Source organism: Poecilia mexicana, unplaced genomic scaffold, assembly GCF_051168715.1.
Source record: "Poecilia mexicana isolate PSO_F unplaced genomic scaffold, ASM5116871v1 scaffold_9, whole genome shotgun sequence".
Classification (NCBI taxonomy): Eukaryota; Metazoa; Chordata; class Actinopteri; order Cyprinodontiformes; family Poeciliidae; genus Poecilia; species Poecilia mexicana.
The window spans coordinates 11,995,448-12,007,773 of NW_028263378.1; the positions used below are offsets into that span (position 1 = coordinate 11,995,448).

At 36.6% G+C, this 12,326-nt stretch overlaps 1 protein-coding gene across 2 annotated transcripts; it reads right to left on the reverse strand.

Moving 5' to 3' along the window:
• Window positions 1-2,061: 2,061 nt before the first annotated feature.
• On the reverse strand, window positions 2,062-9,750 carry zbtb35 (zinc finger and BTB domain containing 35). 2 transcript variants are annotated; one of them, XM_014982741.2, is made up of 9 exons: window positions 9,656-9,750; window positions 8,316-8,463; window positions 8,110-8,211; window positions 7,618-7,759; window positions 7,406-7,508; window positions 6,152-6,310; window positions 5,693-6,065; window positions 5,420-5,550; window positions 2,062-2,916 (listed from the first exon to the last, which is right to left on the reverse strand). In XM_014982741.2, the coding sequence occupies exons 2-9, from the start codon at window positions 8,443-8,445 to the stop codon at window positions 2,392-2,394; spliced, it is 1,665 nt and encodes a 554-aa protein (XP_014838227.2). In that variant the 5' UTR covers window positions 8,446-8,463; window positions 9,656-9,750; the 3' UTR covers window positions 2,062-2,391. The 2 variants fall into 2 exon arrangements, with proteins under 2 accessions (XP_014838227.2, XP_014838228.2); XM_014982742.2 differs by lacking the exon at window positions 9,656-9,750 and adding an exon at window positions 9,413-9,589.
• Window positions 9,751-12,326: the final 2,576 nt, after the last annotated feature.

Below are 12,326 nucleotides of genomic sequence, written 5' to 3' on the forward strand. Positions count from 1 at the left end.
AGCAAAATGTTTTATGTACTCTGATTAATTGATCATCAAAAGAATAAAATTAGGAAAAGATTTCCTGCAGGTGGACATAAAAAGAACCACAAAAGGGGTCATTTTTGTTTTAACAATATGGAAAATTATTCAACAGCTTACAATGTAGATGAATGACTGAAATGTCCTTCTTAATTCGTCACATCTCCCGGCTATTTACTTCTGAAGAAAATACAACATTTTCTCCTTGTTTTGTTCCTCGAAAGATTTATCTTTGGCGCACCAAACAGTTCCATCTCCATTGACGCGTAATTGAATAAATTCTTCTGACATGCAAATTTTACCTCATTTGTTTAAATCTAAAAATTGTCACAGGCGAACACAGCATACAAAACGCTTTGCAACAGGTGCCTTTGCACCAGTTTAGTCATTCTGAGTTAAGGTACCTCAAGGTGTATTTTTTTGTGAACCCAAGCTAAACGATATAAGCTCTCTCATCAGAGAAAACAATAAAGCGGCACTTCTCACCATGAATGGTTCATGTGTTTACATTAAACGCGTATATTTTTCAGTGACAATAATATTCCCAAGGAAGGCATCTTTCGAATAAATACGTCTTGAAGTGTGTCTATTAAATAATACACCCATCTCTGTTCAATCATAGTCAACAGTTAGCCAAAAAAAAAAAAAAAACCCACAGTAGGCCGTTTTCTGTGAGCCATAACGCTTTCTATCATAACCCCATAGTACAAAATATATATATATATAGCTGAGCCTACACATGGAAATTGATCTTACTTGGATGTGTACAGTATCTTCGTGAATCCGTGACAGCCATGTTTACCAACCTTGGTGCCAAATCCATCCTATCCCCACTGCCCGGTGACATTGGCCGCTCAGGCTTTCTGCAGCAACTGCTGCCCAGATCTGTCTGTTGTCAAGGAAATCCACTTAAAGGACGGGCGGATGGACCAATCAGCGACGGCGTCAGCGCTACACCATGTCCAATGAGAAGGAAGAATTAGAACCAATTTTATTCTAAGAGCAGGGGAGCCGTCTTACACAAATAGCAGGTGGCGGGAGTCGGCAGGTAATTGAAGCTGCATGTGTCAGGCAGCGTGATCCCATGATGACTGTAAGGGGACCACATCAGAGGTTCAGCGTGGGGTCAAGGGACTAGGAGCTTAGAGAGTTATTACTTTAAATTTGACTGGCACAAGAGTTGGAAGTGTCTTAAAACCCTTGTTAAATTTGTTGGCAACCCTGCATGTATGACATTTATAATATTTTTAGAGACAAATGTATTTTCTTTTCACTAAAACTCTAAGCAAATTTGATTCTGTTGGCTATACCTGAGGGGTTTTATATCTCCAGTCGCTCTTTTATTAGTACTCCAACCACTTAAGTGTTTTTTTTTTGTCATTTACTTTACAGTATTAATATTAATATTATATATTAACATATATCATTGGTTAATGAGATGGTCCAGTCTGTTGCAGTGAAGTAAAACCAGTCAAAAAGGAAAAGCTATTGATGTCTTTGTCCATGTTTTGACCCACAGCTATTGTTGGGAGACATAAATCATGAGCAGAGAAATGAGATTCCAGATTCAATAAATGGAAGTTAGATTGATCAGAATATGTATGGACTTTCCATGCCTGCTAGTACATATACATACATAAATACAACATGAGACAGAGGTGCTGCCAAACACAGTGGGGATAATTATTAAAAAAAAAAAAAAAAAAAAAAAAAAAATCAAAGCGAGTGGCTATTCTTCTGCAGTGGAAATAAGACTTTAATTGCGACTGTTCCTAAAGCTTATTCAGTTTCAATCATCCTTTTTTGTGAATTATTTCAAGCTGAAATCCTTGAATTTCACCCACTGCTTAAAAACAGAATACTTTGTAGTGTGTTAAAGTAAATAGTAGGACTTAAGTCCAAGTCCTAAAGTACAAAAATATCAATTTTTTTTCACTGTGGAGGCATAAAAAAAGGAAAAAAACCACTGGTTGAAAGTCAAATTTCTAATTTACAAATTTTTACCAACATCTCAAATTTCCCAAAGCACACGGCAAGTGATCTGATTTGACATCAGCAATTTATTGAGAAAAAAATAAGCAGAGAAAAATGGATTGCTGGAGTCCTGAAGACTCAAGTTGTGAGGTGGAAAACATGTTAAAAATAAATACAATATTTGTAAGAAATCTTGATATTGCAAATCTCTCAAAAGATTTAGAGAAGTTCAGACATGGACGTTCAATGTGACAGGTGATTATACAGATATGTGGTATATCCCACATGCAGGATTCCATTAAAAAAATAAGGTGTCTGCAGTAGAAAACTTTCCTCTGCTTGATATGGAAATACCTTTTTTTTTTAAGGTACATTAAGACAATCCTTGTTTTATTCTCATACAGCTACTGCTTGTTCAGCTTCCTCTAGGTTCACAATTTCATCCTCAATCTCTACTTCCACCTCAGTGTTGACCACCTGGTGCTCATCAACTGCAGCTGTGTTCACATGGACCACTTGGATCTGCAAGCCAGCCTGCTTTAGTCTCTCCAGGTCCTCCTCACATATCCCCCCCACTCCTCCATCTTCCACTACAACTGTTGTAGTCTCCTCCATTTGCATTACGTCCATAGGCTCCACCGTAACATGTTCGACGTGAATGCCATCGTCCAGCAGGACGGTTTCAGTGCCTCCTATGCTTTGTGTCGCTATGGTGAGAGCGGCAGTCGCGGCTGAGTCGGTGAGGACCACCTGCTCCATAGACTTATCCTCGATAGAATGTACGTCCTTGAGATGCGTTTTAAGTTCTTTGGCGTCGGTGAACCATAGGTCACACAAGGTGCAATGGTTCGGCTTGTCCCCCGTGTGGCACATAAGATGCTCCTTGAACTGGTCCCAACTTATAAAGACGCTACTGCAGACCTGATGGGGAAAAAAAAGGTTTGAAGAGTTAATGATAAATTAAAGATTTGAGCGAATTAATACTGGGATGTTATGCATTTCTGCTGCAGAAGCAAAGTATAAAGAACAGTATTCAACTTGTTTACCTGTATTTAAAATCTAAATATATTAAGGTTAGTCAACACTTGTAGCCTTACTTAATTACAAAATAATACTGGTGCAAAAAAAGATTAAGATGTTGTTTTTTTAACGTTTGTGAATATTTGTATACACAGCAGATTTAACTACATTCACAAATGCCCATTGGCAATGCTAAAACAATTAGTGCACTGGCAAATTAATGAGTACTGAACTTGCAAATCTTGTGTTTGATAATGTCCCATGGTTACTGTAGTTGTACAGAAGGAAAATAGATATTTTCAGTATTAGTGTTAATAATGAAGTCTAAGGACAGAAAGCAATTAAAAAGTTCTAAAACAAAAATCTATATTCTACAGGAGCATGCTGACTGTTTCTTCTGGCCTCCATTTTTGTGAAACTTCAGGAGAAACCAGGAAGCTAAACTCACAACTGCAATGCTTGTGTATTTAAATTTTTGAAGAGTTTTTTTTTAATTTTTTTTATTGAACATGCTATATTAGGAAATGCTGTCAATGTTTTCCAAAATATTTACAGCAGCTAACAGCTAACTAGTAATTAGCTAGTAACACTAACCGCACTAACAATACTAGTCTTACTAAACGTCACTATGAAATGCAGAAGGCAGTTTGAAATATCAATGCTGTAGTCATTTTGTATTTATTCAAAAAATAATAAAATCCTGTTATTCCCGTGTAACACCGACTGCCCTGTGATGATGTCTCTGATACTCATACATTCATTTGTTTGAAGCTTTCAAAGAATTCAAAGGGAACAACAAAAACTGAATTGTACCTTTATTATTTTTCTGAATGAATCTCATTGAAAATATAAACAATAAAAAATTATTGAAGTGTCTTTGAAAAGAGTTTTCAGTAGGGCTGTTGTAAACGAATATTTTAGTAATCGAGTAATCTATCGATTATTCTTACGATTAATCGAGTAATCGGATAAAAAAAATTATAAAATGAAATATTGGTAAATCTGGCATAATACCGGTGTTACTATCAGATATCAATATCAGTCCAATTTTTCATATTTGAGCATCCCTAACAGTTGCTTTTTTGTAGTTTAGAAAACTAACCTGTAACAATAATAGCTCACTTTCTAAGTTAACCAGAAGAAAAGTTATAGAAAAATCTGAAATTATATTGAATTTAATAACAAAGAGGCAGGCTCACAAATATGCTTATAAAAAATGTCTACAATCCAGCTTTTAGTTTATGTATTCATCTTCAGTGAGTTTAATAGATTAATTAAACTCACCTTGCCACCTAACCTGTCACGCTTTGGGTTTGAAAATACGGGAAATGCCGCCTGGAGTGGGAGGAGAGGGCGAATGAACGAACGTAAGATGGGTGGAGGGGAGGAAATAGACCAGCGGACTGACGAACCGTTAGACCGGGGGACGAACACGGGGGAAGCAATACGGGATATTTACGACACCTTCACTGGTCACACTCAGAAACTCATCTACCAGCCATGTACGATGCGCTCCGCCACCCGTTTCTTCAGACCGGGATATGAAATTTATTGTGCGGTTAGTCGGTAAAGCTACATTTACACGGTAAGCATCAGCTACTCAGCCGCCCGCCCTGTTCAGTCTATCCGCTCACCTCAGCGCTCTTCCCGCCGTTCGCTTTCAACCAGCAGCCCCGGAGGAGAAATGCTACCGTACTCCAGGCATTCCCCAGTCATTTTAAGGATGCTTATTGGTTCCCCAAAAACGATAAAAAGTCGGGCGTTATCATCAATCAACAAAATCCCCACGGGCCAATCTTGAAGATTGGACTTTATGCCGCTGAGACTTAGCTTTTGTCAACAACTCAGAGGCGGAAGTGAGAGCTCCGCGCAACGCAAATGAAGTCCCGGCCGGAACACGGTGCGCTAACTAATAAAACATAAATTAACGAAGCTTCGAGGCAGGTAAATTTTCCTCGAGGAATTTTAGTAATCGAGGTACTCGAATCATTCGAGGAATCGTTTCAGCCCTAGTTTTCAGTTGTGTTTAATTGCAGATATCTCAGATCCTAAACATGAAGGGTTTTACTGCGTCTCTAGACGTTGCGTGTTGAGACAGACGGCTGTGTAGCTTTCAGCCGTTTTAGAGAAAAATCACTGTTCTTTTTGTTCTTTACCATTAAAGCATTTTATTGAAAAAAATAAACATTTCTGATTTCTGCCAAAGCTAGAAAAAAAGAATTTTAAGATCTATAAATAATAATAAAGAAAGATTTGAACCAGCTAAAGATCTGCAACAGCAGATCAAAGGTTTACAGATTCAGAGGTTTCTGTGGGAGATGTATGAGCATCATTTCTTTCTACATAGATAAATATTAAAACGTTGTTTTAACAAAGAAAAAAAGAAAACTTTGGCAAGCTGTACCTGGCATTCGTAGAGCTTCTTTCGTCCTTTCTTGGCTCCTGCTCCGTTCTGACAGGCGGCCATATGGCACTTCAATGTGCTGTTCCTTGCAAATCGCTCATGACAATCTGGACACTCATAAGGCTTTTCACCTGAAAATATAAAAGCCCAAAAATGCTAATGCTGCACATATATAATTATAGAATGGCTGTATAAATAAGAAATTATGAATAGGGTCCAGACAAAATTAGTAACTTAAATTGAGCTGTTTTGGTTTCATATTTCAAACCTCACCAGTGTGCTTCCGTAAATGCTCCTTAAAGTGGCCAAAGTGGTCAAAGTGCTTCTTACAGTATTCACAGATGTGCACTTTCTTTTGAATTTTCTGCCCTCGAGACAGTTCCTCGGCGTCAAAATGAAACGTGCTGATGTGCTGCTTCAGGGCTCCCTCCCGTGTGTAAGCTTTCCCACAGTGGTTACACACATGAGGCTTCTCCATAGAGCCCAGGTGAGTCTTCAGGTGCTGCTTGAGATGGTAGTACAGCTTAAAACTACGGTCGCACTTGCTGCAGCGGAAGATGTCTCCTTGGGAGATCTGGACTTCTACGACTTCAACGTTCTCCAGTACTTTGGAGGCTGTCACGGTTTCCTCCTGATACAGGACCTCCTGGAAAGTAAACACTGATTTTTGTAGTGAATGCTTTTCCCAAGTACAAACATATTTAAGAAATTAATAATATACAAAGTATGTACCTCTTCATCCTTCTTGATCACATGAATTGTTGGCTCCCCCTGCTGGTATTTGCTAGTTATGTCAGCTAGAAGAGCCAAAGCAGAGTCATCTGATGCAGCTTGAACAGTCTTTCCATCCACCACCTCCTCCAGGCTGGTCTCCACCACTTCAATCTCCACCTAGAGGACAGGAAAGCATTTAATTCATACCTTTAAATAAGGCGATAATCAGCTTAAATGTCATGCGCTTATGGCTTTTATTAATGTATTTGTATTTTCAAAGTGAACTCATGTCACAAGAAACAACTCTGGTGATTTTTGCAAACCAAAAGCTCATTGTAAAAAGTTGAAAAAACTATAGATTTACTTTTAACTGCATAACAATTTTATGTAAAGAATCAAATATTCATAAACAGCATGCCCATTAATATTTCATTAAATGTTCTTTAGCAAGCTGCCAAGCTGGTATATTTTTGGCTAGATACCGGCCCACTTTTTTCAAAAATGTCGGATTTCATTTAAACTGGCTGGTTGATTTGCAGAGAGCAGACATTTCCAAGTGTCTGCTCTCTGCAGACATTTGGAGTTTAGGTCAAGGCCATTCCATAAGCCTTATGTAAGTCTAAGTTAACCACGCCAAATCCCAATATTTGTGTGTTTGAGAATATCGTCCTTCTGAAAAATTGTGTAAAAGGAAGTTATAATGAGGGTCTCAGGTGCCACTAATTATCTCCAGTGTCACTGTCCACAAAAAAACTAATTTTCAGTTAACACTGACTAAGAAGATGCCGATCAAGAAACCAATTCTTGCTCTAAAGTCAACGTCTTCCAGCTCTGATGATTATTCATTATCTTTAATGCCTACATTAGTGACAAAATGCAAAGCACAAGGAGAACAACTGAGTTATCAGGATGATGTAAAAGAACAAGAAGTGTGAGAATTTGGGTTAATCACAACTGATATTGCAATATTCAGCAATAATATTGCGATATGCCATTTTTCTAATATTGTGTCTTATGGCCAGAGCAGACAGATATTGAGCTGTTTGGCACAAAAGCAAGAAAAAGGTTTGGAAAATCAAAGGGGAAAAATTTAAAACCAACTCTAAAGCAGGGTAGCATCATTTACCTGTTACTGGTCTAGTTGTTTTGCACAAAGAGGATGAACTAACTACATTACAATCATGTTTAACAACATCACCAGTAAATTTGAACTTGTGCACACACTGATGAATGTATGCACACATCTAACCACAACTGCAGATAAACACCAACCTGCTCTCCCTCCACTGTCGGTAAGGTTTCTGTGATCACATTAGACGTCTCTGCAATCGTCCTCTTCTTAGAAATGCTCTTTGTTGTCATTGAGGAATTTATTCTTTAAAAAGAAAAAAAAAAAGAAAAAATCACACTGTTATTTAATGATCATCACTCAAGCATGAGAGTTTATCAGTACAAGACGACTGGTTATTCTGCTTATGTCTTACTTCTTGAGTGCTTTGATGGCTTCCTGCATTTGAAGGTATTCGGCAGCTTTCCACACATCGAGCGCCTCTTCCTCCCCAGATATCGCTAGTGTGGCTGTGTACGTGAACTCCATCAGCTGGCGAAAAGCTGTGTTGCTAACTCCTATAAAAAGTCAGAGGACCAGTGAGTATATAATACAAAACACATGGAATACAAAACATCTAACTGCATTTTTGTATCTTATGAATAAAAGATACATTTTTGTCCACCTAAAAGTTTATAACAGGAGCAAAAATACTAGCTATTGTTTTCATAGTTAACATGCTTTTTTTTTTTTTTTTTTTTTACCCAATTTACAAAATGCTATGACATCATTTATCTACCAGAGCAAAACTTGAAACCGTAACAACAACATCCACCCACAAAGGTTTCACTTTCAAAGTTGACATTGCTTCTATGTGAAGGCATGGCTGCTCATTCTTTAACTGGGATTTAACAGAAACACTGAATACCTTCAATCTCCACCAGAGGCTCCTGGGTGAAATCCTGAAAGAACTTGTGGAAAAACTGACTGCATGCTGCCAACACAGCTTTATGAGCTCTGAAGTGGTGTCCTGCAACAAGCAACCGATATGCAAATTAACTTTGCAGCCCAATAGTGTTTTACCATACAAATAATTTCCAGGAAGAAAACATATAAATCTATAACTGTACATACCGTCCACTATGAGAGTGATATCTGTAAACTGATCCAGTTGTCGCTGTTCATTTAGTTTGTCCATCATGACTTTGTAGAGCCCCGGGTACTCGCTGCCTCCATTCACCTCCACCTCTGCCCCCGCCGCCATCTTTCATCCGACCCTGCCCTGCAAAAACGGAGGCACATGGACAGGCAGTTCTGAATGTGGATGTCAAGAAGCTATTACAGAGTTACTTGACATCTCGTACAGACAAACAGTACTGCTAAAATTAGCTTTAGGAAAGAAGACGCTAAAAGCGAGAGGCGTTTCGGGATTGGTAGTGGCAATCTCACCGTTAAAATATGAGTCTACTAACTCCATAGGGAACACACACTAGGACTGGCTACCAGTAATGATAATTGTCTAATAAGATTAGAGTTGAAATATGAACTAATCATCTCTCCTAGATGAAGCCACTCCTGTGTCATCAAAGGACATCAAAACAAAACAGATTAAATGTACCTTATTAAAATGTGTAATTAATAACTTAAATCATCTTATATTTGCCCATTAAGTGATACCAGTGCCTATATACGTCTGCTCTCTCCTTAATGTGAAGTACTGACTTTGTCCTAAAACTGACATGTATATCTCATGCACATTACATAAAAAGCACTGTGAATTATTTCCATAGAAAGGACACAATGGTTATAATAGTTAGTTCAGGCTTATTGCCATAAAAAGTGTTTTGGTCTAAAAGCCAAACTTTGGATATTACACGAAATATGCCGTAGAATGTTTAAAGTGCATTTTGAGCCTGGCATTACATGTTTTGTAATGTTCTGTTTAGCAAGTGTATGTCTGTTATAGAATAATTTTGTTGTTTACATCCAACTAATGACATGCTATTTGTTAGTAGTATGTCTACTAAAACATCTACCACCCTGCCAGGTTTAATTTCGGAAAAAAAACTTGAGTTCTAGAAAGAAATTGCTTTCCTTGCTGTTCACACATGGAGCTTATTTAACTAGCTAAACCTCCTTGCTAGCTTAATTTCGTACCCTGCTCCACAGACATGAATAAAATCTACATTTATATACACACAACCACCGCATACAACTACTGCTGAACTTACCCAGCGTTGATAAAATGCAATAACGGTCTCCATGGATTGTTAATACACTTTTTTAAGTGAAAAAGTGTAGTAAAAATCCTGATTTCTGCTGCTAACGGGCCTCCTAGCACACTCGCCATTTCGCGTTTGACAATCAACATTACGTCATCAATCCGCGCATTAAAATACACTTTTACGAGACAGATATCCTGATTTTAACTATTGTGGGTCGAAGAATGCGTTGAAACGCATCGCTTGACATACCTCAAGTAGTTGTACACAGTTTTAAAAAGTAGCTTTGCGATTATATTTCCCACGGCGCTGTTCTACTCTCGTTGCTCGAAAAAGGGCGGTCGTTATGGCCCACAGGCCTCAGTTTCCCAGAAGCCTTTGCAAAAAAAAGAAGGACGCCTTGTGGCGTTGCTTAGTGACAAAGGTAAATGCCAAGAAATCACAAATGGGAATCAACATTTTCTACTGTAACTATAACTTTTAGTAGGTGTATTTTATATATATATGTAAAAATCTAGTTTTTAAATGTGTGTTGGTTCTGAATTAGTTTTTTTAAATTATGGTTTTATTTCATTTATTTCAGCTCCTTTTTTGTGGTTATTCTTTGACATACTAGAATTAATTCGCAAATGTGCACACACTGATGAATGTATGCACACCTCTAACCAGAACTGCAGATAAACACCAACCTGCTCTCCCTCCACTGTCGGTTGAAAAGCAAACACATTTACTAACTGAGCATAAAAATGTGCAACAGCAACATGTAAATATTTCATGAGAATCATCTATTCAAATTATATTTTTAGATTCGAAACAATCAAAAACTGACTATCAGCTCACTTGTGTGCACAAAAAAACTTACAGTCTAATGGAAAGCTTATTAGACTGTTATGCTTGCATCACGTTTAAGATTACACACTTTACATTTTATTTAAGTTTAGCATTACTTACTACATCACAGTGCTTATTTAAAAATGTTTAGCTTGAGATCTGATCATAAAAAACATGCTTTTCAGAGTGTAAGGATTTTATGAATCTAGAAGATGAAAGATTTTATATCTTTATGATGGACATGTAATCAGTTTACAACTCATTACCACACAACAGTGATGTCTTAGCAGTATATTGAGGCCAGCTGAGTACTGGATTACCTGTACTCAGAACCAAAGGTCCTGATATGGAAGGTGAACTTTTTTGAAAAGCAATAGTACTTGAATCCCATGAGTGATAATATTGATTCATTTATATAATACTATTATATATATATATATATATATATATATATATATATATATATATATATATATATACATATATATATATATATATATATATATATATATATATATATATATATAGTCATTGACTTAAAATATACACCAGCAAGGACGCAAGTAATAAATACATAAAAAGAAATCAAAGCAAATCAAGTTATGGGAACAGGTCTAAAGTGACACAGATAATAAGTATAATTTTACCAATCCAAACACTTTGCAAAACCTTGATAATAAGAAATCTTTTTATAGGCCTTCAGTTAATATTAAACCAGCTTGTATTGATTTTCATATAGCAGCATGTATGCTTTCTAAATACTGACAGATTTTAACTAATTTCTTAATGTTCTATGTCATTTTACATATCCTGTTTTTTGAGTATTAAATATTTATAGTAATTACCATGTTAGTCCAATATGTTTCCGATAATTTATTTTGCTATCAACATCTAGTGTGAATTCTATGTCAATAATCCCAGTAGAAATATTCAATCGTAGAAAATTTTTTATGTCTTTACTATTTATTTTACATATTGTTTTCCAGGTCACCTTGTTCTGTTTAAAAAGGCACTGGGCATATGCTCTGTAAATAAGTAACTCAATAGAACTAATTCAGACATGACATGATACTTTGAAGCTCAGATCAAGCTGCCACATGTCTCTAAGCTGATCAAGTTGCATTCATAGATATTAGTCACAACAGAACCACATTTGCAAAACAAGTTCTCACCTACTCTGTTCTGTTTTCAAACAGCACTGTTTACTTTGCATCTTATGCAATTCTTAGCAAGCGCCACTGGGTCTATAAAAACATTACTTACACTAATGTTTAACATTATATGTTAAACATTACATGTTTTTTATGTTTCATAAAGAAACATAAAGAAACAACTCAGCAAATGTTATAATTATTCCATTCCTTAATCATTAAATTACAGTGAATTTATTTATAAGACACAGTGTGCAGCCATATATATATATATATATATATATACATGGGAATCTGAAACACAACTAACATACACAAGCAACAGAAAAGACTGCTGTTTTGTGCAAATGGAGTTGGCCTGTCATCAAAGCTGTTGAAGTCTTCACTGGCTTCTCAATGCATAACATGTTCCAGCAAACACTGACATCCTTAACACTAATGTGAGTCTAAAGTTAAAAATTCTAAAGAAGTGTTCTTCAAAGAAGTTATATGAATGATCTTGAAATGCTTGAATGCTGAACATTTATAATAGTGTTTTACATGAATCTGACGATTGAATAACCTAAATGGCAGGGTTTTTGAATTGAAAATGTTGGTTTTCTTGTCGACATAAAATGGATTGTGATCAATTAATGTCAGACCCTCCAATTATCTTGATTAAAAATTATATGCGAGGGGATCCATTTGGAGCTAAGGTTTCACTAACTGTGCTAAGTGAAATCTTGGCACAGTTTGGTGTTAGACCAGTTTAGTGATCCTCAAAACATATAAACGCATGTAATGTAAATACTGGCTTTGGAAAGTTCCTGTGTATAATCCTCAGTCATCCGAGTCATGATTACTGGATTTTAAGCCTGTTGCAATGTCTTTGGATTGGTTAATGTTTCAGACCACTCGGTCATTTAAGTTTCCAGCAAAAAGTTAAGTCTAAACTACTGTAA